The 26,759-nt window shown below is 44.6% G+C and overlaps 1 protein-coding gene across 2 annotated transcripts in view; it reads left to right on the forward strand.

The window, feature by feature from the left end:
* PTPN18 (protein tyrosine phosphatase non-receptor type 18) overlaps nt 1-26,759 on the forward strand; it is a 674,845-nt gene that overhangs the window by 629,246 nt on the left and 18,840 nt on the right. For both annotated transcript variants that reach the window (XM_069647567.1, XM_069647566.1), the window contains 2 exons: nt 23,379-23,406; nt 25,214-25,309. In XM_069647567.1, coding sequence (XP_069503668.1) covers nt 23,379-23,406; nt 25,214-25,309 — 124 coding nt within the window. The remainder of the gene's footprint in view (nt 1-23,378; nt 23,407-25,213; nt 25,310-26,759) is intronic.

Here is a 26,759-nt window from a genome sequence, read left to right on the forward strand (position 1 = left end):
GCACATGGGAATCGCTCAGACACGAAAATCACAACTAAGCTCAGCGAACGGTGCAAACCGAACTGAAGCTGCCAACAGAACATCATATCTCACTTTCTTATTCCCACTGGTATACTGTCGTTTCATCGACAGGCATTTTTACAACTGCCTTTTTTAGTGGACACTATTCCTAAAAAGTCATCGAAATTTTGGGGGTGTGGGAAAGGGCAGATAACGGGTTGGGGGTCAGGAATAGTTAAAAATAGTTGGGGGACGGGGGATTTAGGAGGGACTATAAAAGTCAGTCGTAAAATAGTGTCCACATAAAAAAAGGCAGTCGTAAAAATTCCTGTCTGCTTAATGATATGGAACCTTCCCACTGCACCCTACTAACTGCTCCCACTCCCTCATTGCTTCACACCGTCTTTTCAGATCCACCAGAGCGCCAGGGGACCACTCCAGTGCTGATAGTGCGCAGTACAAATGACCTTTAACATTAACATTAACCTTAAGCAGCAGATACCAAAGCTTAGGGGAGAAGGCATGCATGTTAGTTAGAGACGAGAAGCATTGTGGGCTGCAGATGCTGTGCACATAAATGTTTATGTGCAACACGTGCTTTGCAGTTTGCACAATTCGAGATGGGGAGATGTCTCCTTCCAAAGAAACATTCTCTCCCTCCCAAATATCTATTTAGTTTTGTTCCAATTTCGAATTTGTCGTATTAGTCTTACTGGCTGCAAAGGCTTGCCAGCGCTCAAATCCAACCCAGTGGAAAATCAGCCACTCCTCCATCCACCCCCTTTGGGTTTAGAACATATTCCAACCCGACAGGGAACAGCAACTGCTCTGCTCACTCCTAGTCACTGTTTGTGGTGTCAATTCTGTAACGCTATTTGATTTATAATAATTTAGACCATTATTCACCATGCCATCCTTCTCGACCACTAGTTGCAGGTGGAGTTTGGTAATAGTTGGATTACTATCCTTAGTGAGTTTACACACAGACTAAATGCCTGTGACTATTTTCTTCTCAAGAAATCAGTATTCTTTTTAAGCGTTAGTGTCAAGCTAGTCCCGCCTCAGAACCTGCCTGTCCACATTCAGTAACCGCAGGAGATCTATTTACCTGCACCAAATTTCCCATACCATTGAGATATTGGTAGAGGCAATAGGGCAGACAAGACATTTGAACATCTGATTTCTGTCTATGGCTCTAGGTCTTTGGAAGATGTAAAGATGGCTAATGCACCACAATTCCCAACAGCCCTAGCTAGTGCAGTCAAGAAAGAGGGGTCATGGGAATCGTAGTTTAAAACATGTTAAGAGCCTTGGGGTGCCGACCCCTAGCCTTTATAAAGCCTGCATCTCATTTGAAAACTATTGAAGCGGCTGCTCTGTGCCTTTCACAAAAAAGCCAACATTAGAACTGCCGGTTTTATGGCAATATATGATTTCTTTCCAATATATTGTCAGGCTGAACTATTTGCTTTGCCATCAGTACTGGTTCACCTGAACTGGTCTACCTTGCCAACCTTTGGGCGCTCTTTGTGTTGCTGCACGTTGACATCTATATTGCAGACTCTGTGGTTCTCCTCAGAGAGGATGCTTGCCATTTCATGCATTTAGAGGAAGGGATCCTGGCGGTAAGAATTGTCATGGTGACAGCAATGCTGTTGAACGCTTTTCCAAGAATGAGTTTAATAGCTACTGAAAACCACTGCGCTTTTATAAGCCGGCCCAAGTCCTGACCCATTCCTAAGGAACCACAAACATCCTTTTAACATAATGTATTATTTTATACAGTTTTGCGTTGTTGCTATTATGATCTTACTTTTTTATTTATTCGTTTAGAGTTTTTCAACATTTTATAAGTTGCATCGGACGACCCAGAGCGAACAGGGCAGGGTGAGGATGACTCTCATTATTTGAGATCATACCATTGATATACAGGGGTGCTATATAAATGCTCAATAACAAGAAGTTCAAACAAAGGTTTGAAACATCTGCATCTTCAGAGTCTTTCAAAAGTGCAATAGTGGAGGTCTCCATCGGAGGATCCTTGACTGTGCAGTGTACTACCACCCACACCCTTTGCACATTATTTGGCAGGTGGACAAACGATACTGGGAGGCCGACTGTTTGGCTGGAAGAGGAGGAAAACCTTCGAAAGGTGGGCTGGGCCAAGATACTGAAGACTGGTTGAGTGAGAGGTAAGCTGGGCCAAGGTAACAAAGTCCAGTTGATCACGCGGTAGGCTGGGCAAAGGTAAGCAAGACTGGGGGAGCGGTGTGCGCGTGTGCGACATGTGCGTGTGCTTGATAGGGTGAGGGTCCGTGAGACTCCTGGTTGCCAAGTCATCCCCTGGTAGATGTAGTACTAAGGGTTAATTGTACACATCCGAAGTTAGGCTTTATTTGCTTTATAGCCCCTATTATGGATTTGCAGGTAGTACATTCAACTGCCGCCTATATACAGCTAAGTCATTGTTGAACACCTGTACACACCACAGTTCTCGGTAAACTTCCTCAGCCCCGGTCCCGCCTCGTCCCCTTGGGCTGTTTTCACACAGATCCGTGATTGCCATCATACCTAGCCATTCTCCATGTGTATAGAGCATTACACCCAGTGTTATATCTTTATGCAAACGTGTTAGAGTACATATTTGTTAATTCAGAAAACCTTTTTTTTATTTATTTTATTTGGGTTACACATGTCTAGCTAATACTATTCATGGTGAACAGAGATACATCGCAACATTGCTGGTATGTAAAGAGCTGGGGATATGATTCAGAAATTATTTACCATTGTGGAAGAGGGCGGCAATTTCAGGATTGGGAAGGTTGGTTTTAGAAGAGGTTGGGGGCAGAAGGGTGGATTTAGAATCCCCCTTTATATATATCCAGCTGCTGTAGCTTTTGAAATACCACGAAGAAGCATTTGTCACCCAGACAGACCTGGAAGACCTTTCGGAATAAACTACTCCATTTTATTGACGTTGTATATTGCCCACTGCAAAAGGTACATGATAGTGTGCCAAAGTCAAATGTTGGACCAGGAAGGGGAATCGGAGAGCTCCTGTGCGCTAGTGGAGACCACTTGCTGTGTCATGTCTGCCCAGAGGTGGTAGATGTTTGATCACCAAGGGCCTCTCCCCTCTTCCTGAACTACAAATGTGCAGTGGACAAGGCCACCCCTGCTTCCACCCAAATAGGCTCAGAAAGGATTCATTATTTCTGGCTTCACATATCTGAAACCTCAACCATTGCTCGTAAACCTCTCCAACGTGGTCCTAACAAGTGCACGTTTGCAGTCTGCAGACTGCTGCTTACCCCAAACCTGAATACATCGCCTGGCACAAACAACCAGCTTTCCAACTAACAAGGAGGAGACACGCCGGAGCCCTCGCGAGAACCATTCTGGTATCAGTCGGCTGCCATAACAGGAGTGCCTGATTCCACATGGCAGCCCAGGGGTTTATGCACTCGGCTGGTGGACTCACTAGGCATTTTCTCACCTTTTACTATAATTGAGTTACACCAGGGCTGGGGGTGTGGGCCAAGTAAGACTGACTAATCGTAAAGGCAAGGCCATAGGTACATGTCCGTGCGAACACACAAATACACAACCACGTAATGAGGGTAAATGACTATGGGTGCAGATAGAAAAAGGGGCCAGCCACCTACAGTACGGTCGGAACGGAGCGAGAACAAGTAGAGGAAAGAGTGAGAAGCAGGGAGAGGCATGAGGGGAGAAAAGAGAAGATTGGAGGAAAGAGTTGGATACAGGAGCAGAGTCAGACTCAAAATGTTAGGGGTTCTGGATGGCAGTTTTGAAAGCTGCTAGTTAGTGTGGCCATTAAACCAATTGTGCTGTTGACTTCCTTTGAGCCCAGGAGGCTCAATAGCTATTTCAACTTCCTTTGGCCTATTCGATGCATCTTTCACCACAATTCAGAAGCTATGCAGTTTAACAAAGAGGCTTATCATTGGAGGTGTGGTCCATCTAAAAGCTTAGCTCAGCAGTTAAGCCTACAGATTAATTATAGGGCACTGGTATTCAAATGTTCTATGCCAACCCCCTTTGAACAATATTTTTTACAGGTGCCCCCCTCCCACCTATTTCTGGTCATGGGGTTAGCTGGCATGTGCAAAGGGAGGCACGTGGTATGCCGAGCAACCCCTTGCCCAGGAGCTGGCTGTGGGTGACGGCATGCCAAGATGCCACCTTTACCCACTCTAATGCATACTACTAACCCAATTCAGTCTTGATGGGGAGGCCAACCTTGTATGCTTTTGAGGGGTATCCTATTGAGGTCAAAATGACATTTGGTTGGCTAGGAGGGTGTAAATGCATACCTAGGAGGACAACACAACGAGAATTGAATAGAATGCTTTTGCGGCAGGAGGAATGAAGAGGGGACAAAGCCAGCTCATCAAACCAATTGTCTCAGATTGTTTCATTGCAGGTGGATGGGCGGGAGCACATGTTTCAAATTTAAAAGATCCAAAGCCTGATCATTGAGGATGGAATTTACACAGCATGGAACAGGCTCGCTCAGAACATATGTCTTTTTATTTTGGGATTTTTTTTAGTTGCACTGCCTTCTTCTTTTCCTCATCACTCGCCTTTCCTTGCTCTCTCTCCACTATCTCTAAATTCTTCACACTCCCTCCTCTGTTCTTTCTATCCCTCGTCGGTTCTGTCACCCTTCCCTCTCCCCCTCCATTGGATGTCCTTTTTGTACTCTTACTCTTTCAAAATCGCTTTTGTGTTCTCATATTCCCTCTTTCATACCTGATACACTTTCTCCTCAATTTCCTTACTATTTAGTGTCCTTTGTCTTTGTCACTCATTCCTGTTCCTTCTGTATCACTTCTTTTCCTCCCATCCTGACATTCCATTTTATTTAGTTTCTTCCTTTTATGTCTACTATTCTCTCATGCAGTGTCCTGGTTCTCTCTCATTTCCATTCTGTCTCTCCACTCACTCTTTCTATGACTGTCGCTTGGATCATCCTCCCCCCATTCTCTTTCTTACCCTCTCTCATTTTCTTTCACTTCCACCTCATTTTAATCTCTTTTCTGTCCCTCCTTTCTCCTCCTTTTACTCTTCTCTATTTTCACCTCCAATTGTGTATGTCTCTCTTACTCCCCGTCTCCAGAGCAATCTCTCTCTCCCTCTGCCTACCCTTCAATCTTTAGCTTCCCTAACACTCACATTCTCTTGCCCTGTGCTCGCTCTTACTCATTATATCTCCTTTATCATTCTTAATTTCCCACCTTTTCAGTTTCATCTGTCTCTCTCTGTCTCTCTCACTCCTTTCTTCGTCTGGCTCTCTGTATCCCTTGACCTCTCATCCTGTCTCTTTCTCTCTGTCTCAATTTCTCTTGCCCTTGTCTTTTGGCCCCTTACATGTATGTGGCTGGTGTGCTTCACCCTTTTGGTTCTGTTTTGCCCATTAGCTCTGTATGTGCTACTGATTCATAACAGTGCCTCTGTCCCTTCACTTTTGTCCTACGCTGCTCTATCACCTCCTGCCACCCCCTTTCCAGTTTGTTTTCTCTCTCTTCCAGGCTCAGACTGGCCTATAGGGCAATAGGCCAAACATGCAAAATGCAAGTGTGGGCCACGTTCTTGGCCAATGTGGGCCAGTGTGATGAGTTGCTTCACTATGCGGCTAGTAGTTTTGACCATTGTTGCAGAATAAATATACTTTACGCTTCACAATTTGTATCACATTTTATCAAAAGACTTCCCTTTGGGTACTATTCAAACAGTCTGTCACAAAAGTAATGAATTGCCATTTGCAAATGTGGACCACTTTAGCATTGATGCCCGAGACAATTGTATGCCCCAGTCCAACCCTGCTCCGTTCCTTTTTTTTTGGTCTCTCTCTAACAGTCACATTTGTCTCAGCCAGCGTTCTCCTTTCAGGGGACTCTGCTGTTGACTCCAGTAACTGTGAAATAAACACAGCCTGAAACTTTATTTCATGCTGTTCTTATTTCCATTATTGTGCTGGAAGTAACGTGCACAGAATCTCAATTGAAATGCAGATAAGCCTAAATGGTTTAGGTGGTGATTCAGGCTTTGAGATTCGTGCCCCCTTGAGCCGGTGCCAGCCCCCCTTCAATCCTCAGGAGAGCAAACCCCATTTTTGAAAACCACTGGGTGGTCTATTGATGCCTCGGCAGCCTTCTGTCCTCTCACACTGTGTTTGGTGCCCCTTCCGGGCCATCACATAAAAGTATGCCGAGGCGAGAAATTTGACAATCTCTTGCCGTCGGAGCGGGCTGGACATCACATCAGAGTGACCCCTTCTGCTTCAAAGTGGGAGGGCTTCAGCCCTTCCAAGCCCAATGCTGGTGCCACCCATGGGTGTAGAGGAAAGAGGTCAACATCGGAGCAGGGAAAGGGTGCTCAATTAGGAGGGACAGTGGAAGTTGGAAAGGGCTTATTTAGGAGGATAGAATAAGAGATGGGCAAGTAAGAAACAGGATTAATGAAAGAAACAACTGGCAGAGGGGAGCGGGGATACTTTAAGCATGCAAGGTTGACCTAGACGAGAGCGTCAAAGAGTACAGGTAGGAACAGAAATTGGCAGGTGTAGGCAGTGGGATCTGTTCTGGGGAAGGGTCAAGATGGTGGGCCAGTGGCAGCTGTAAGCATGGTTAACCTGGGGCAAGATCTGGTGGAGCCCAACTCTAAGCACACTGAGAGAGCAGTTAAGAGTGGGGCTAAAAGTAGCCTAAGAAGAACTAGATCTATTAGAATTGGCAAGTTCGCTAGAGAATAAATGCTACAGAGCGACAGAGGGACTCTTAGAGTCTAAGCCCAAGCGATTAACATCAAGCTAGGCTGTAACTGCAAGACCAGATCTGTTGGAATTGGCAAATCAACCAACAACAACAAAGAATATTTGACCAGAAGTCCAGGAGCAGAGACTGCTGACCCAGAGGCTTGCTGGGGTACCTGAGGCCAGGTGTCTCATCGTTTGAGCTCGGGAGTGGAGAGATACTTCCATTTACACTACCTTTTTTTAGTAAATGTAAACAAATCCTAAGAGGAAAAAAATGCATTGCCTCTATTTCAGGATTTTAGGGCATGAGCACTTACCTGATTGGCCCTTTTCTATGAAATGGCCGCCAGTGGATCAGCCCAAGCAGAAGTGAAAATCCTGTAGAGAACATGAACAAAATGCATATCACCTCATCGGCTGACACCTGACATGGTGTAGCTCTGGGGCTGCTGTGACGAATATGGCGACTTCGTCTCTTCTTCCCTAGTGGGAGCCACCCCCTTTGAGGCTAGGGCAATGAGCCTGCTAAGCAAAACCCTCCCTAGAAGTATCAGCCACCACGTTTCGACCCAGTGGGGTCTTCCTCAGGGATGATGCAAATTCAAATTATATCAAATAGTGGACATATGCAAAAAATAGATACATAAAAAACGTGCCTCATCATAATTTGTGGATTAATGCATCCAAATCCAAAGCATAATAGACATGGAAGCACAATTTGAACCACACATAATGGGATGATAAACAGACGTGTTCAAAATCCAAAACAACATTGCAGGCCATGAAAAGAAAACATTGTAAAAGAGCTGAACATTTTGATCAACCATACCGTTTACAGAGATGTCACAATTGATAAACCAGGCAAAAGAGAAAATAACAAAAGAGAAAACAATGGGCGGGGGGAGAAAAAATAATGAGCAAAACTTAGTTGGAATAGATAATGGTCTATCTGTATCGATGGACATCAAAGCATTAGCAGAAATGAAAATAACATTCCTGTTATTTTAGGTGTAACCAGCAGCCATTAAAAGCATCACCAGTTGGTCCCACCGCTTTGCCCAAATCATTACAATTGTACCTGATTGTGTTTTTCACCAAAATACAAATTATCCATCTTCGATCACTGTGCCACTCTACAAGTGCGAAATTAATTGCCTGTGTGCAGAGCCTAACCTTTTAGTGATTTAGCTATTTGGCAGGCCTTCTACACCTGGCCCATGACCGTGTCTGGGATCGTTTACCTTTCCACAGTGGATTCCAGTTCTTATTTCATGCAACAACGCGGGCAGAATCGCCTCCAAAAGTGGGGACACTGACCTGTAGCATCCAGCAGAGCCATATAAACTGATCATTCACACATTGTCACCTGTGCCATGGAGTAAAGGTTCGTCACCCAAGAAACTATAAAGAATATATATAATATATGTAGCGGGGACTCACCCAAGTACTGTATTTGAAACGTTAAAGGTGTTGCAAATTCAAAGATGCCGCAGTTTGAGAAATATCTAAAACAGAAATAGAATCACGCCATTGTTCTATCTACTGTTGCAAGGAAGTTCAAAACGATAATTTCTCTCATATGAGAACTCGTTTCAGACTCACCTTTATGGCGGCCTGATTTCGGTACAGAACCGCAGTGTGTCCACAAGCATCGTCTTGGGCAGCGCAAGCAAGTGCGCTCGTAAAATAAAAAAATAACTGAAGCATTAGTGTCGCAGGAGCCCTGCAGTGCTGCCCCTTGATGCAGTGCCCAATCACAGTGCTGCCGCCATTGAAGTTAATAAATTCCATGAAGGAAGGCCACATTGGGTCGAAACACGTGTTGGCTGATACTTTGAAACAACAATAAGCCCCTTTCATGTTTGGGAAAGGAGATCCCGTCTCCTTTCTATTGTTATGGTGTGGGTTGCAACCCACGTGTTTGAATTGGGCGGAGCTCCCCCACGTGTGCCAGTTCACCCTTAGAAAATAAAGAGATAACAGCTCTACTTGACGTCTCCTTGTCTTATTGGACTCTGTCTTCATTTGTCTTTATATCCTGGCTTTATACGCACAGCGAAGGCTAACTATGGTGATGAGGTAAACACCAAGGAGTGCTCCGACACCACAGCCGGTGCCCTCCACAGTCCGCTTAAACAAAAGCACTGGCTACATCGGATGACCGCCGCAGGGCATCAAACACGATCCTGCTACACTACGCGACCGCTGAGGAGTGGCGGAAAGCCACGCCCCACATCAGTTCTTTCAGCACACACTGCTCATAAGGCCGCTGAGACTCCCACACGCTGAGGAGCCACGGAAAGCCTTGCCCCACATCGGTTCTTTCAGCACACGCTGCTCATAAGGACACTGAGCCTCTCACACGGACAGTAGAGTCGCTGCCACGGAGGAAATGTATATCACGTGCGCTAGCAGAAAAGTACACGTGCTGGTCGCGCCGATTTCAACCATCTGCAAAATAAGCACTGCCACACAGGAAACCTGGCAGCCCAGTGATCAAGGGCGGCCTCCACAAATCAGAAACGACTAATTGATGATCAAGCACTTTTGATAAGACGTCTGCACAAGAAACCACCACTTCTTCCATGCCAGGAACAATGACCTGCACAGAACTCATGCCCTAGAACATTTTCCTTAGAATCCTACAGCATCCAGCCCAGAACAACATGGCAAGCTTCACAGATTGAGTGCCTCAACATTGAAGGTGAGCGTTTGAACGTTACCGGGCACCACCACTATGTAAAGAAATTAGGCAGATAGCAGCCCACAAAGCCCTCAATCCAGCTCCACACCCCGCAATCCTTTACTCAGAGAGGAGGGAAGCCATAACTCCTTACAGTTACAGGACATGGCCATGTAGCATTTTGACATTTCGGGCACAAGCAGTCTGGTGCCTAGATGGGCCAGGTGGCTCAAGGAGCTGCACATATATATTGATGCGACAGGCGTCAGAGAAGAACGCTGTCTGAGGGGAATATTAATGCACTCTCTCGGCCCAGTGGGAAGGCATATCGTCTTTGAAAACACTACTGACACATTTCAAGGCGTAATTGATTAGTTGAACAATTATTTTGCACCGCTCAAAAACATGGACTACAGGAGGCATATATTCCATACGACCATGCAGGACAAAGGTGAAAACATGGATAACCTTGTAATGAAACTCTGGAAACAAGCAAAATATTGTGATTTTGACCGATGCTCGACAGAAGAAGCACTCAAATCACAAGCCATCGCGGGCTGCGAATCTCCAGAGATCCGAAGAAAAGAAATTGCTTCAAAAGAGTATAACCGTAGATGAAATTCTACAGCTCGCCAGAGCGGATTCCACTGTATCCTTACAAACAGAATCGCTCAGCAACATTAAAATAACACAATCTGCATCGCCAGCATTGTTGTGCCCCATTCGCACATCGGAAAGTGCCATAGAGCAGAAAAAGTGCTATCGATGTGGATACAAGTTCCCACATGTCAGCACGTGCCCGGCTTTAGCACATCATTGTGACAAATGTGGAGGTGAAAACCACTTCCATTCAGTCTGCAATAACATAATATTTTATCAGCCAGCAGAATCCAGCAGAGACTACAGAAAACAAGATGGCAGTCGCTCAAGGCGGGAAAGTCCACGACCAAACACGCGATGATCTCCTGCTACCAGCAGACGCAGCTCACATAGCGGATCACGAGAGGAGTCATGCAGAGACAGGCGGGAGGACAGAAAGGACAACTCCAGTCGATACAGGAGCAGAAATAACTCACAGAGACAACCGCCACAACAGAAAACCAGGTACTTGGATGAATCCCTACAACGCTGACATTACTCACACTCCTCCTCGTTGAGTGGAGATACGAAGAGAGGGTATGTACATGCCATTGTGAACGGCACTGCCGCCGACTGCAGTCCGACATTATTGTTGCAGATTAATGGACAGAGTCGTGAATTCCTCATTGACACCGGAGCGACAGTAAACACCATTAATGAAGACACATACGGGTCACTGGTAAAAAAGGAGGAGTTAAGCAAAGTAGACAATGATATATATCCATATAGATCGAACAAACCCCTCCACTGTCAAGGCATGTTCACAGCCACTTGTCAATACAAAGATAAAAGTCTGAAAATCAAAATATATGTGATAAAAGATGAAGTACCAGGAGGTAGAATCCTCAGCTTTCAATCAGCTTTTAAAATGGGCTTAATCGATGTAATGTACCAGATCATGTCTGCATATACAACCAGCCTGAAGGACATGCTAAAGAAAATGTTCCCGACACTGTTGAAAGGCCTTGCAAAACTCAAAGGCAAACAAATCAAGTTACACAAAAATGCAACCGATAACAACACTAGGGGCATACCCCTCAACATCCAGAGGCATGTAGAAGATGATATACAGTCTTTGTTGGAACAAGACATTATTGAGCCAGCATCAGGGCCTACACCGTGGGTGTCCCCCATAGTGCCTGTGCCGAAAGAGGAGAACAACACCAGCATCCGTATCTGCGTAGATATGATGGCTACCAATATAGCGATAGAAAGGGAACGACATCTAGCGCCCCGGACATGATGCATCTATTACACGGGTCAAAGGTATTCTCAAAAATGGAATTAAATAACGGTTATCACCAACTGGAAGCATCCGTCCTCCAGATACATTACTACTTCCTCTACGCACTTAGGAATTTTGAGGTACAAAAGACTCTGCTTTGGAGTATCGTCGGCCTCTGAAATATTTCAACACGAAATTCATCAAACATATCCCTCATTGCCTAAACTGCAGCAATGACATTCTGATATTCGGTACCACACAAGAGGCACATGATGACACATTAAGGAGAGTAGGCATGGCACTTGAGGATGCTCATCTAACACTAAATGTTGACAAGTGTGAGCTCAGCAAATCGACCCTAAAGTTCTTTGGACACATATTCTCAAGCAACGGCCTACAACCTGACCCGGAGAAAGTGCAAGCCTTAGTGGAAGCCCCAACACCCACCTCCGTGTCTGCAGTCAGATCGTTTCTGGGAATGGCGAGTTACTGCACTTAATACATTCAGGACTTTGCGTCAGTGACCATGCCCCTCTGTTTACTCATGGGGAAGGGGCAAGAATTTTCCTGTCCAATACGTGCGAGGAAGCATTTCAGGAAATTAAAAAACATATTGAGTCTGCATCCTGCATGGCGTATCACAACCCGGACCTCAACACAGAAGTGACGGTTGATGCCAGCCCTGTCAGTCTGGAGGGCGATCCTAGCTCAGACATAACCTGGAGCTTCACCTGACTCACCTAGACGCATAGTAGCATATGCAAGTCGCAGCCTCTCAGCAACAGAATGTGCATATTCTCAACCGGAGAAGGAGAGCCTTGAAGTTGTGTGGACATGTGCACATTACCATCTGTTCTTGTATGGATGCCCTTTCACCATTATCACAGACCATCAAGCCCTCACCACCATGTATGGCAACCCAACGGCCAATATCCCACCACGCATTGCAAGATGGGGACTCGGGCTTCAAGAATACTAGTTCAATATCATACACCGACACAAGGGAAAGACAACAACCCGGTGGACTTCCTATCCAGGTATCCACTTCCAGTTCAGGATGAAAGACAGTACATCAAAGCCAACCAGTACATAAATTATCTGGTAAGAAATGCCCTCCCCAAGTCCATCATGAGTGCACAAATGCTAGAGGGTTTGATGAATGACCACTTACTCCAGAAGATACAGGAATACTTGACCTCAGGCCAGTGGCATGTCAAAAGCAAACACAGTCGACCCTTATCCACAGCTGAAGTGAGACACTTTCACACATTCAGACTCATAAGACACGCATTGTCCATGTCTCCAGAAGGACTATTGCTAAAAGAAAACTGGGTGGTCATCCCAGCAAGTCTGCAGGAGCAAGTGCTTGCAATTGCACACTCTGGACATCGAGGAATTGTCTCAACAAAACGTCAGCTAGAACGTTAGGTGTGGTTCCCACAGATGGACGAAAGAGTAGAACAATCGTTGGGCAAATGTATTGCGTGTAAGGCAATCGCCCCACGCACATTCCCTGAGCCTCTCAAGATGTCATTGATGCCATGGCAGGTATGGGAGGAAGTTGCTATTGACATGTTCGGCCCATTAGCCAATGGCAAGTATGTACTCGTGATCATCAACGAAATGTCCAGATTCCTGGAGGTTCCTCGAATTCACTCCACCAGCACCCAGACAGTGGTACCAGCGGTGGACAAAACTTTTGGGGATTATGGAATTCCATCCATTGTGAAATCTGACAATAGCCCTCCTTTCAACAGACAGGATTTCGCCATGTTTGCAGAGCACCTTGGTCTCCAACATCACAAGATCAAGCCTCTGTGGCCGTAGGCAAATCGAACAGTGGAGAGGTTTATGGGCAATCTAAAGCGCACCCTCCAAGTATGCTCGATTACCAAAGGCTCATTTATGCAGGCAATATGTACCCTGTTGAGGGACTACAGAAACACACCACATAGCTCAACAGGAACATGTCCCTCAGCACTCATGTTTGGTCGAGTGGTAAGAACTACACTCCCACACAATCCAAATGTCTCTCTCCCTACCACATTTGCCGACACTGCACGGACAAAAGACAAAGAGAGAAAAACCAAAATGAAGGAATATGCCGATCTACGGAGAAGAGCAAAACCCAACAATTTCCAAGTAGGAGAGCAGGTACCGGTACGACAGACTCAAGATGCCAAAGATGTCCCTGCTTTCAAGCCAGAACCAATGACTGTGACTCGCATACAAGGGATCATGATAACTGCAGCCAGTCCCAGCGGCACTGCCACCCGAAACTTGTCATTCTTTTGAACTTTTGAAGGCGACAGGCACTATGAAAGCAGTGGTCCCATAGGAGAGGAATCCTCTGACTTCGGCTCTGAATACGTAGCAGAGGACATGGACGCTGATGACAGTGCCATTGACTGCACCGCAAATGACACTCCCTGCCTGCGCAGCCCCTCTCGAAGGGTGGTCCGCAAGCCTTGGCGGTGGATCAAAGAAATGGGTTAAGACACCACATTTCTTGCTAAGCAAGGGGGAGATGTAGGGCCTGATTCAAAGAACGTTTTCCAATGAGATTGTGCCATTATAAAACACTTCCGTGGATCAGACCCGTAATGTCTTCTCTGTATCCCACAACATCCTGTTTCTGTTGTTTCATGTTTGGAAAAGGAGATCCTGTCTCCTTTCTATTGTTATGGTGTGGGTTGCAACCCACGTGTTTGTTATGTGCAGAGCGCCCGCCCGTGCGCTAGTTCGCGCTTAGAAAATAAAGAGACAACAGCTCTACTTGAAATCTCCTTGTCTTATTGAACTCCATCTTCATTTGTCTTTATATCCTGGCTATATACGCACGGCGAAAGCTAACACTGTCGCAAAAGAAATAAATTGCCATTTGCAATTGTGGGCTACTTTTTCATTGGTGCCTGAGACAATTTTATGCCCGACTCTGACTCTGCTGGAGAGCATCTAAAGTAAGTAGGCGCGAGCCAATCTACCCACCAACCATCAAGGGATCATCGGTGTGCATTAATGCTGAGTGCCCCGAAGTCCCTGGTGCTCTGCCTACTGCGGTCTGGGTGGAAAATTCATCCTTGCCGCCCGACAACACCACAGGAGATAAGAGGAAAGAAGCATTGGCAATGCCAACAGTTTTCGCTTGTGTTTCAGTATTATGCATTTGTCAGGCACTGTTAGTTGCACAGGTACTCGCACCAATGCCAGTCAAAGGGTCGAATACATTGTTTCAAAATTCAATAGTTTCGAAACAAAAGGACCTAAAAAAAAAGTCGAATGCCTTTTTTTAAATGTATTTATTTATTTTTGGCTTTCATGTAGGGAAAAAAAACTGATTTTACCCCATAAACGGGGGTTCGGCGGGGGGACCCCCCCAAATTTTTTTTTTTTTTTAAACGTGCATTTTCTTCAGTCCTTTTGGTTCGAAACTATTGCATTTGAAACAATTGCATTCGACCCTTTCACCATAAACCACTTGCACCATCAATGTCCAGTTAACACCACTACGCATGTGACTGGTAAGTGCCTTTCCCTGCCTAAACTGTTGGCATTGACAATGCTTGTCTTAGTTGGGTTATTATCTGCCTCACAGCAGTGATTGTTTTTCTACTGTCTTCACATCGTAAGTGCAGCTCTAGATAAATAGGGCTGGAAAAGGGGGGAAAAACACTGCACATAAATGTACGTGTGCATCCAGTGTCACAAGTGCCCTTCGTCATATAAAAGAAGTAACCTCTTTTTTTCATGTAAACATATTGAAGCCACAGGTTTAACCCCATAGAGATACAGTAGAGTGGAAAAGAGAGCTTAGAGAGTGGATCCTACTGTGGCATTAAGGTGCAAGGAACTTGTGTGTTTTTGAAAAAGTATTTCTTCATAAATGTTATGTCATATTGATTTGTACTGTGCACCGCTACTACCCAAGGGGAGTCTCCAGGCACTCGTATGGCTCTCCAAGAGAGGAGGGTGGGGGGTTAGATGTGAAAAGGGTGAGACGAAAGATTCAGAACCAGGAGGAACTGGCATCTGTGGGTGTTGTTTTGCAGGTGGTAGTTTGTGCAAAGTTTCATGCATTGCATCTGTATGACTAAGATTCTGTGCCTCAGTTGCATGGTAGTGTCTTGTGTTGGTGTTAGTGTGTTGTGTGGTTATGATGGGTTGGTCATGTGCACTTGTTAGATAGTGTGCATAAGGGATCCAGAGTCACAGGTAGTCGTAGCTGCAAGATAGTCCAGCATCTTGGTGTGTAGTTGCAATGTTGATAGCTTCTGGACTATGTGTGTGGTTCACTCTAGGTGTGGACCTATTAATAGTTTTCTGTTTGTTTATGTGGGGTGTGGCTGGTCCAGCATCTGGTGTAGTGCCGTCAGTTATGTAGAAGAAGCAGGAAGGAAAAGGGTTAGTAAAGTTTGCCAGTTTGTTGGGGGCTTTGGCGTGGTCCTTTGAATGCCGCTTGACAGTATCTAGCCAGGTTCTTGTTTGTGGGTCATTTGGCTCATCTTGTCTCCTCTCTAGTTGTTTCTGTGGTATTGTTGTTGCCGATGTCCCTTCTAGGTTATCGTTGGCTGTTGAATAGCCAGGCTTTGAGCAGTTTCCTGAAGGTGATGTGGTCTTCTGTGGTTCTCATTTCTTTGGGCATGTTTTCCAGATGTTAGCAATTAGATGCGAGAACGCTGTTCCGCCGAACTTCCTTTTTTTCCGATGTTTTGCCTCTATTTGTAGGTCGTTGCTGGATCTTAGTTCCCTTCCTGGGCGATACCGGCTAATCTTGTCCTGGAGGAATTCTGCTCCTTGTCTGGGCAAGGCTTCGTGGGCGATGCAGAGTGCTTTGAATTTGATGCACTTTTTTACTGGTAACCAGCGTAGGGTTTTCAGTACTGGAGTGATGTGGTCTATTCTGTTTAGTCTTAATAGGATCCGGGCTGCTGCATTTTTCACCCGTTGGAGTTTCTTGGTAATTCTTTCCGGCATTCCTAGGTAGAGACTGCTTGCGTAGTCAATTCTTGTGAGTATCAGGGATATGATTGTGAGGGTTCTGTGGGTGAAGGAGAGGTAAGGGAGTAATCCTCAGAGCAGTCGTAGGAGGAAGAAGCATTTTTTGGTGGTTGCATTGATTTGAGTTTCCAGTGATAGTCCACTTTTCGATTCCCTCTGTCGAATTCTGTGGGTGACAGCATTATTTCTATTTTTGACGGGTTAATTTTGAGGTTGTTTGTTGTCATCCAATTGTAGATGTCTGTGAGGCAGTTGTTGAGGCTGGTATTTTGTTCCTGTGTTCTGTTTGTTTTCACAATCAGTTGTGTCTTATTGGTATAGTTGTAGTTGGTAAATCCGTGGGTTCTACTGATTTTCATCAATGGGCACATGTAGATGTTGAAAAGTAGAGGGGTGAGCTGGAACCCTGTGGTACACCAGAGGATATATTTTTGGTGTTTGAGGTGAATGGTGGTATGTAGGTTCTTTTGGCTTGCGGTATTAGGAATGAGGTAAGCCACTTTAGTGTGGATTCCTGTATGCCGCATGCCATCAATCTTTTTATTAGTGTTGCATGGCTGATTGTGTCAAAAGCTGCTGATATGTCAAATAGTATGAGGGCCGATTGGTTATCATTGTCTGCGTTTATTTTCAGGTTGTCCCATATCGATAGTGGTGATGATTCTGTTCCTCTTATTGGTCTAAAGACAACTTGTGATTGGTTGAGTATTCCGTTTATTTCAACGTGTTTAAGGAGGATTTTGTAGACATGGTTCTCCAAGATCTTTGCTGGGTAGGGCAGGTTGGATATCGGTCTGTAGTTACTTGGGCTTTCTGCGCCGATTCCTTTTATCAGTGGTTTAATGTATTCTGATTTGAAGGAGGATGGTACTGTTCCTCTTTTGAGTGATAAATTCATTAGGTTGCGGTAGTGTGGCACCGGGGTTCTGTGTGCGAGGATTCCTTTGAAAATGTCCAGGTGACAGGGGTCCCTTGGAGATCATGCGAGGTTGGTGTCCTTGATCGGTCTGGCAAAGGTTTCTTCTATGATTGGTTCTAGGCAGGCGAGTTTTGCTGTAATCTGTGTTTTTCGCCCAGTGTGTGGTCCAGCATTCGTGGTTGTGTTTTCCTGGGGTAGGTTTATGGTTTGTGTCTGTTTGCTTTCAGGTGGTTGGTGATGTTGTCACAAAGTGTTTGGGGTGGGGTGGTGGAATTTTTGCAGGAAGAATTTTTTTAAAAATCTCTTTGATGATTTTGAAGAGTTCCTTCAGTGGATGGTTTGCCGAACCTATTCTTGTGGCATAGGAGAACTTTTTTGCTCTGAGGACTGTTCATTTGTATAGTTTGAGTTGTCTTTGGTATTTTATTTTGTCTCATAAATGCATAACTTCAAATATTTTAAAACATCAGAATAATTTGTTCATAATATGATAAAAACAAATCCATGCGCTCGCATTCATTTTGTAACTTGTACACTGCATTTGACCCCCAAGATGTCAATGCCTTCAGTTTTCATTGCTTGTGTCATGTTTAGCAGGAGACACTGGGTTTTTGTCAGATCCCTCCCCTCTGAGCCATCTAGCCTTAATGGAAACATGCTGTGGAGCCGGCAGTGAGCCCTGGGCTCTGGCAACATCAGGCTGCAGCCAGGCTCAGTCCTGCAGAGAGTGGGAGAGGGGAAGTTGTGCCGGGAGGAAGTCGGGGAACCTCAGAGCTGGGACTCCCAACAACGAAAAAGAGACCCACATTGACATTCTCAGAGGTGGCCCGTGAGACTGCACTGCTGACCGAGTAGAGGCAAAGTTAATAACTGGGACCCCCACTGCTCGTTACAATCCACTGAGTCCCAGACTCCCAGCTCTAAGGTGGCATCGACACAAATAAATATGATTATGTTTTCATGATAAATATATTAATAGAGATTTTTAAAATGTGTGTAGTGGATTCCTTTTTTACAACCAAATAAAAATGATGCTAAAAAACGGTTCCATTTTATAAGTTACTTTAATCAAAACGGAACATTCTAAGTTTGGATGTGATATACCAACATAAAACTGTAAACAACTACATTTCAAGATGGCGGCTCTGTAAGAAAACAATTGCTGACAAATTCAGCCCAGTAAAGAGTGCAAAAAGGGGTGGGGTTTGAGGGAAGATCAGTGGGAATGGGAGCAAAATCATAAAGATTTGACTTAGAGATGGGCGTTAAATGGGTGGGACACATAGCCAAACAAGACAAATCCAAGCTCATATGTCAGCTGCATTGAAGAGCATTAGAGTGCCTCATTCAAAGCCCCTATTTCAAGCTCTTATGTTAAAGTTCTTATTTTAATTACAATAGTTTGGCTTAAAGGTATCGCGTTCAGCACCACCTATTAGCCAAAACTAAAAGGGAACAGCATCAGTTCTGCTTCACACAAATAAGCAAGCTCTGCCGACCCCTACATAATGTGACAGTACTGGACCCACACTTACTTGAAGCCAGCAGAGTGGCCTACTCACTATTACTGCCTCCTCGACAATAGGAAAGTGAGTGAAACTTTCCCAACCACCCCCCTCCACGTCCTGCCCCTCTGGCATCTGTATGGCCACCAGCACTGGCTAGAGCCAGCACTGCCCACCTCCCCAACACTCCACTGGCAGGGAGCTTCCCCAGCCCACCAGCCTCTGCTGCGCGCTTGCTCCGGGACCAGCAGTCCCTCGCAGGGAAGTTGAAAGTCTGCAGCACAGCAAGAGATGGGGAGAAGCCAGCAGGCCTTCCAGGAGACATGTACGCAAGCTTTTATTTCATTCTGGGGCCCCAAAATGGTTTTATTTTCATCTTTTGATTTCAGGCAGCGTTTGTTTTTTTAGTTATTGTGAATGTGAACAAAATTTGATCTTAAAAACTTATGTACACTTTAAATACATTTGTCAAAATAAAACACACATATATACAGCCCACATACATTTATCTTCAAAAATAAAACATGTCCATAACTCTCCATTCCACTAAAATTATATTCCATATAATCCAATTCCGAACGTATCAACCATTTATACAAATACATCCAATTCCTCTAACATTTGTACAATAGCATGCATTAACAATAATTACGAATCCGCACACATGCGATTCCATAGGTTTATCAACATTAACAAGTATACTCGAGGTGCTGAAGAAACGACCCAAAAATGTCATTCTTATGGACCTCATACCTGAACATTCAACAAATATGTGATGCAAAGTTCTGGATTTATCCTTGCTATTACAACGCCTACAGGCATTGTCCTCCTTGTCCTTTTTATTGCTTCGTGCACATTTTACCACCCCTGTTAGCAAAAAGTTCAGACTAAATCTTAGAAATCGCTGTCTTGTGATGGGACAAGAGGATTGGGCAAGATAGTTTATTTGTCCCAATGGTTTAACCACCATTGAAAAGGTTGAATAGAGTTTATATCCTCTTGTCTGATCAATGTTTGCAATCCAGTCCCTCTCCTTTAATACCTTCCTTATACTCTGTGGATTCTCCACCAATTCTTTGCAGTCTTTATCGATGTCTGCTAACAATCTCTCTGACACTGATAACATGTCCAGGAGTGGTTTACCTTTCTTTGTCATACACTTGTTTAGATTCGTATAAAGAGTGTTTTTCATTGCTGACAAAATTTTAGCAATAAGGGAAAGTACATGCCAATTGAACCGATACTGCAATGACAGAAGACCTAATTCAAATCGGAGTAAAGCTATTGGGATACAAGCACAGTCGATTTCCATACCATATAGGATCTTCGTTATCACTTTCCCCACATAAAATAGAATAAGGGGCTTAATTGAAAATGTGCATAATTTAATTTGTATCCGCTTCATCTGGAAGGCTAATTGATCTATTTTTCCTTCAAGCTTCTTGACCGTTAACAAACAATTCGAAGATCTATACAGGTTAAAGCCCAAATATACTGCTGTCTCCCCAGATTCTACCTTCATATTGTCAATGGTCCAACCCACTCCCCTACTGTTCTTTTTAGAACTTACTAACACAATCATGTTACTTTTCTTTGGGATTAATGATCAGGTGATTCGTCTTTGCGTACAGACTCAAGGCTCCTAACAGCCTCTGTAGCCCAACAGGTGAGCCACCCAGAAGTGCCACGTCATCCGCGTAGGACAATCAACTAATTGGGTAGCCCCCCCACCTTCGGACTAATCAGGGCTGCCTTCCCCAAGGCCTCATTCAAGTCAGCCAAGTATAAGTTATGTAAACACGGGGCAAATACACAGCTTTGGCGTAAACCTTTCTTTGTGGGGAATTTTCCTGAGAGAGATCCCCCCACATCAAGCCTGACCCTTACTGAGGTTCCTTCATGTATTTACTCTAAGATGGCCAGCAGAGCTGGAGGGATGCCCCACTTTTTCAACTTAGCTCATCATAGTTTACGGTTCACCAAGTCTAAGCTTTTGAGAAGTCAATAAATGCAACATAAACTTGGTTTGGAAAGCCCTTATCGTGATCCTTTTACCATCTTTCATCACTGACAAAAGCAGTCCATTCAGTGTAGTCGATTGCCCCTTTCGAAAGGCACGTTTGTTTCCAGGTAGAATACCCCTTTCCTTGATCCACAACTCCATCTTTTCAACACCAATCCTGCAAAGCTTTTTCCATCCCAATCCAGAAGGGCAATCGGTCTGTAGTTGTTAGGGTCAGACCGATTGCCCTTACTGAATATTGGGACAATCACTGAGTCACGCCAAGAAGCAGGCATTAGGCGGGATTAAAAAATATCCTTGAATAGTGATGTTAACATCAAGGACCACACATCAACATTCGACTTGAATATAACGTTTGTAAGTCCGTTAAACCCTGCTGGGTGAGAGTTTGACGCCCTTTTATTAAGGCGTTCAATATCTTCCTGTACAAACTCGACATCCCAGTCAAGGGACCGGCCCCTACTCTCATTCTTTATAAGGTACCCATCACACATTTCAGCCCAGTATTGCTTCCTATTTGATACTCCTACTGAATAACTTTGGAGTTCAATTTGATCAGTCATGTCATTATTAATTATAGACCAACAATGTCTGGTGTTGTTACACTTGGTAAGTGTATGCAGCATCCTCTCCCCATCATGCTGTATCATTTGGAAATCCTGATTGCGCAACCAGTTTTTCAGACCTCTTGTTGCTGCCTTCTTTTTTTTAGTATGGGATTCTCTATCAAGGACTTGATGACGTAATGATGCCAACTCTACCCTATGTTTTTTCTTTCGCTTCCACACCTCCAAATCGAAAGCGTGAGCATGGGTATTCTGCCTATTTATTATCTTTTTGGGGTTTTCTCATTCCCAGATAAAGTCAGTCAAGCCTTTACGTGTTCACTTTCAAAGAAAATCTTCAATCTTACCGTTATTCATATAGGTTTCTAATCTCTTTGATAAATTCACCCCATTTCGACTAAATTTGTTTTAGTTGGGACATTTAGTGTCAGGTTTTCATTTTTGTTGTTAAAGAATATTTAAAGTTAAGTAAGGGCCGGTGCCTCTTTGAAATGAAAAGTTTACCCAGGGCTTTGAAGTTGGACTGTTGTTGAGGAACTGATAAAATGGGACAGAAAAAAAGGGACAAGAAAGAATCCCATATTTGTGTAACACTTCATTTGGAGTGAAGTGCCCTTTTCAACTGTTATTGTGTTTTCTGCTATCTGCAAAGGTAGGGCGGTTGTACCATATGGGTATTCCTGGTTGTTGGGAAGGAAAGAAATAGAGAAATATCCCCCAAGGAGGATTCAAAACACTCAAAACACTCTTTGTGTACACACATTATTTCACATTGCAAGTTCATTTGTGTTTATGGTTTTACTGGATTTTGCACCTCTGCCCATTCTCTTGCTATATCCACAGGAGGAGTCTGGAGCTTTCTTCGCATTCACTCCAGGTGGAGGCCCCATCCTTTTACGGCAATTTTACCAACGGGTCCTTTTTGTTCCTCCAGGCACAGCACCCTCAGGGCACCGCCTCATTTTTCGAAGGAATCAAACGCTCTCCTGCCCCTTTCTGTTCATGGAGGTCTTTCTGAGAAATTTGTTACACTTGCATGTGCAGCAGATTGGCTTTATCTACCGACAGGTACCCCATTCACAAGTAGTACACACTAGGAACCCTGATTAAAGCACAGCGTAGCAGCGCATGAGCAAGCACAGAGGACTGGCACATGTATTGGGAGTGGTTACATACGCCGATTCTGGTAGCTACTCTGAGGAGGCGCCCCTGTTCAGGTTTGTACAATCTCTTCTCCTCCCCCATTTGAAACGTAATTGGTTCGGAGCAGTTCACAAAGTGACTTAACACGTGTGGTTCTCAGGATGTGGGTGATATAATCCTGGAAATAGCATCGAGGGTGACTCGATTTTTTTTAAAGACACTTATCACCCTTCCCAACATATTTTAGTACTGGCGCAACTATATAAACAATTAAATAAACAAAATCCAGTCCTAGAATATTTGGGGAAAAGTGTCGGATAGTGCCTTTAAAAAAAATATTGAGTCACCATCGATGTTATTTCCAGCAATTATATCACTGGATACTGATGTGTACTTATTACGTCTGTTTGCCGCCTGCCCACATCTGTGTTTTGGTCAGATGTGGGCAAGGCATTATGCGAGAGTGAGGCTCATCATATCCAATCTCATTAGGAGTTCATCATGGTACGTTGGCACTTCCTGGGGTGATTTTGATATTTTATATGATGATAACCACGCAAATGCAAATTATGAGGCATTGATTGAAAGATCTGGCTGCCATATGACAAGACTGGTGAAATTATGTTCTGGGTTTTTAGAAACTGCATGTCACAGCTGCTGATGTATGAATTGCAGACCTATGTTAAATACGTCTTCAATGTCATGCAGCTTGCGTTCTCTGAGCAGACCTTCCTGTGTGGTAAAAGAAGAGGTAGGCCCTTCCTGTTTATGCAGAAGACCTCAATGCTACAGTACTACGAAGGAATGGTGCCGCGCACTAAGTAATGAATATGCCAGCCATGCAGTGCAATAAGACATTGCTTGCTTTCTAATTGGACTGTTTTTGCTCCACACAGGGTTTCGGACCAGCACCCCCAAAGAAAGGTAAGCTGAGGATGAAAGTTTAGGAAAGGGGGAACAGATAAGCAGGAACGGTCAGAGATGTGTACAGGAAGTGGGCGGATTGGGTGCGATCCTCTTCCCAGTGCCATGATTCATGTCTTTTCTTTGATTTTTTGAGATGGGAAGGAGGACTTGGTCCTGGGCTTCCTTCTCTCTCTCTTGCCATGTCTTCTCTAGCACTCCTTGTTGGGCATCAGCAGTGTCCTTCTTGTCCCCAATGTACTCTTGTCTTCTGTCTTGTTCTCTCCTCTCTCTGGCTGAAGCTACTTTACCATGTAGGTATGTTAGTTTGACAGTGTGTGCTCTCCTACCCTATGGCTTTATTTTCTAGTCAACATGCCGGATTTACACGCTAACATGTCACTCCAGCAGAACCCAATGTACCCAGTGTTCCGGCACCAACTTTACTGTTGGGTGTCAGTTTCCCCTCACCAGTGGACTCGCTATGCTACTTCCGTCAGCTTAAGCTTGTTTTCTTTAAGTCCCAAATGTTTTTTTTTCATTTCCAATGTTCTCAATGTTACCACTTTGTGTGTCTTTCTCTGTGTGCACTCAGGGTATTTGTGGGTGCGCGTATTTGCTGATCACTTTTGTGTGTCTGTGGTTTTTGTATTGTTGTCTGATGGAATATGGGTGTGGGGTAACACGCAGTGTTATTATTCAATAATATTCAACTCAATTCTGACAAACAAGAAATGTTCTTTTCCACTGTGTCATCTCCCTGCTTCCACCCCCTCCATGTCCCTCTTTTTAGCTCTCGCTCGGATCGCAGTTGCAGTGCTCCCTACCCTACTGTCTCCAGTCATTATTATTTAGTTTCTCCAGCGTGCAAGTATCAGCTGTACAACATAAGCACAGTTGTCCCTTTCTAATATCCACTGCCACCAAAACCCTCAGTCTTAGACTACTCTTCACGCTTCTCGACTATTGCTTCAACCTTCTTAGAGGGCTTCCAGCTTGAGCTCTTCCTCTTCTTCAAGCTATATGTGGTTCTCCAATTCTTGCCAATCTCACGCTCTTTTCCTCCCCAGCTTTTCTTCACTATTACCCTCTGCAGGCACTTTATTTTCATTCCCATTTCATGGGCTGACTCCTTCTTCGCTCTCTTTTTCCAGATTACTGTCCATATCCCAGCCCGCCTCTTCGGCTCTGTCTCTTGAGGCCCGCTTAGCTCCTCCATACGCGCTATATGCCTCATCCTCATTTACCCACTTATCTCTTCCTGCACCTAACTTTTTGAATTCTCCTCTTCTTTCTGACTGCTCAGTTCCTGCTGCTGTTTCCTTCCACTGTTTCCTCATTCCCTTCTTATTGTGAGCGTTCCCTAGGCCTCAGGTGTGTACTTACCGTGTATTCTGTTTCATTTGGTACTTTTTTACTAAAGCTATTTGAAACCCTTTGGGTAAAGCCACTGGGCACTTAAAATAAACAAATACTGATTATGGGTAGTCCTTGGCAGAGAATAATTTTGAACCAATTGTATGTAATTTAATAAGCTCAGAACACAATATGTTTGTTTACTTTGTAGGAATTAAGTGTATTTGTGATGTTTTATATGGAGTTTTATGGTTATTATATACATTTATAAACATCTGTGGTGAATGTCAGCATCCAGGAAATTGTTAACCAATCAGGAAGACACTATTTGAGTTAAGTGAGGTTTGGGTTGTCTGGGTGTGCTGGGGCTATGAAAGATGCTGCAAGAGATCTGTCTTGGCCGTGCGTATAAATGTTGCACAGTAGGTCATGTAAATATGCAGTATACTCACAGTCTTACCTATGTTTACAGCTGTCCATGATAGGTCCAACTCCATCGATAGTTATGAAGATGTAGCGGACCCTTCCAAGTCCATTCCAGATAACCTGTCCATGGCAAGTGGAGTAGGTATGTACAATAAGACCAGCCACAAGATATCACACTCTGGAATGTCTGAAATGTGGCCTTGCAGACCCTGTCCTACCTGGCAAGGTCTCTGTTGTGTGCTCAACAAATGCTATTTACGATGTCCATGGAGTACACGGACACACGCCTTGAAACTGAAACAGTGGTTCCAGTAACTCAATCCTCAACCCCCATCTAAGGACAGTGACATCAGGATAGGGGGGCGACCATTTGGCATGTGGACACCAAGAGAGGAACATTCTTCCTCAGCAATTGAGAATGATCATGGTTCAGTGGTATCGGGAAGTCATCCCTTCAGTCCCAGACACTGAAATAGGGACAAAACACCCAACTTTCAATTACAAAGTTACACTGGAAGAGGGGTATCTGAAGATCAAACATCAATTACAGACACACCGGGACAGGAGGATCAGCCATCAGTCCACAGACAGGGTTGGCAAAGTCCACAGATCCACTTACGGTCACATATTGTGCCACTAGGACAGCAGTGCCATAAGATGTTTCATCAGTCAGAAATAGTGGCCCTAGAACAGGGGATAAACCACGTGAGAATAAGATGTCCACGGGCATTACCTGTATTGAGTTTGAGTCATAGTTTAGTTATAGAACCAGTTTGGGCACAGAAAAATTAGAATGCACATTAATCTCACTGAGATCGGGGGAAAGAGGGGAGAGTAAAAGTGGCAAAGAGAGATAGGGGGGTTCCTCCCACACACATAAGATAGCCGGGATAAACCAGAAGAGATGTATTTTCTATTACCTTTGTTTTTGAGAGAACACACTGGACAATAATCCGCTCTCAAAGGGTTTTCCCGGTGATGAAAATGTAAATATGACACAACGTAGGCGCAGAAAACACAATGGAAAGAAAGCAAAAACAATCAAGGATCACAGACGGCAAATAGCAGAGTGGAAAAGGAGCCAATGAGGAACATGAGTGAAATATTGTAAAACTGAGTTGAAGGCTTGATATATACCCTATTCAAATAATGGCAGCTGGCACCAGCTTGCCAAGCTTCATCACTCTAGGAGCCACTACCCTCCTTTGTTTGACGTCCCCTATCACCCTGTGCAACTCCTCACCACTGGCACCTCTCCTCTCTGACATGGCGGTCCTTGCGGTTTGAGCCTGCTGCTGGCTCCTCAGTGGTGGAGCACCTGGTCTCCAAGCCATGAGTATCTCTGCTCTTCCACCCTCCCGCTCTCTCTGGTTGGCGCCTCCCCTACCTTGCCCCTTCACCTCCTCTCCACTAACTCCTGCGCTCCCTGTCCATTGTTTCCTTGATCACTATGATCCTTCTGGCCACAGTCCTTGCTGCCCCCGGTCCCCCCCTCTCCCTCTTCCTCTTTCTCTTGCTGCCTTCTGTAGCGCGGCGGCACACAAACGGCTTACTGTCACTATCCGTGCCTGCTATACTCCGACTCCGCTACC

The sequence above is a fragment of the Ambystoma mexicanum genome, chromosome 2q (genome assembly GCF_040938575.1).
Source record: "Ambystoma mexicanum isolate Mex_15411 chromosome 2q, UKY_AmexF1_1, whole genome shotgun sequence".
Classification (NCBI taxonomy): domain Eukaryota; kingdom Metazoa; phylum Chordata; class Amphibia; order Caudata; family Ambystomatidae; genus Ambystoma; species Ambystoma mexicanum.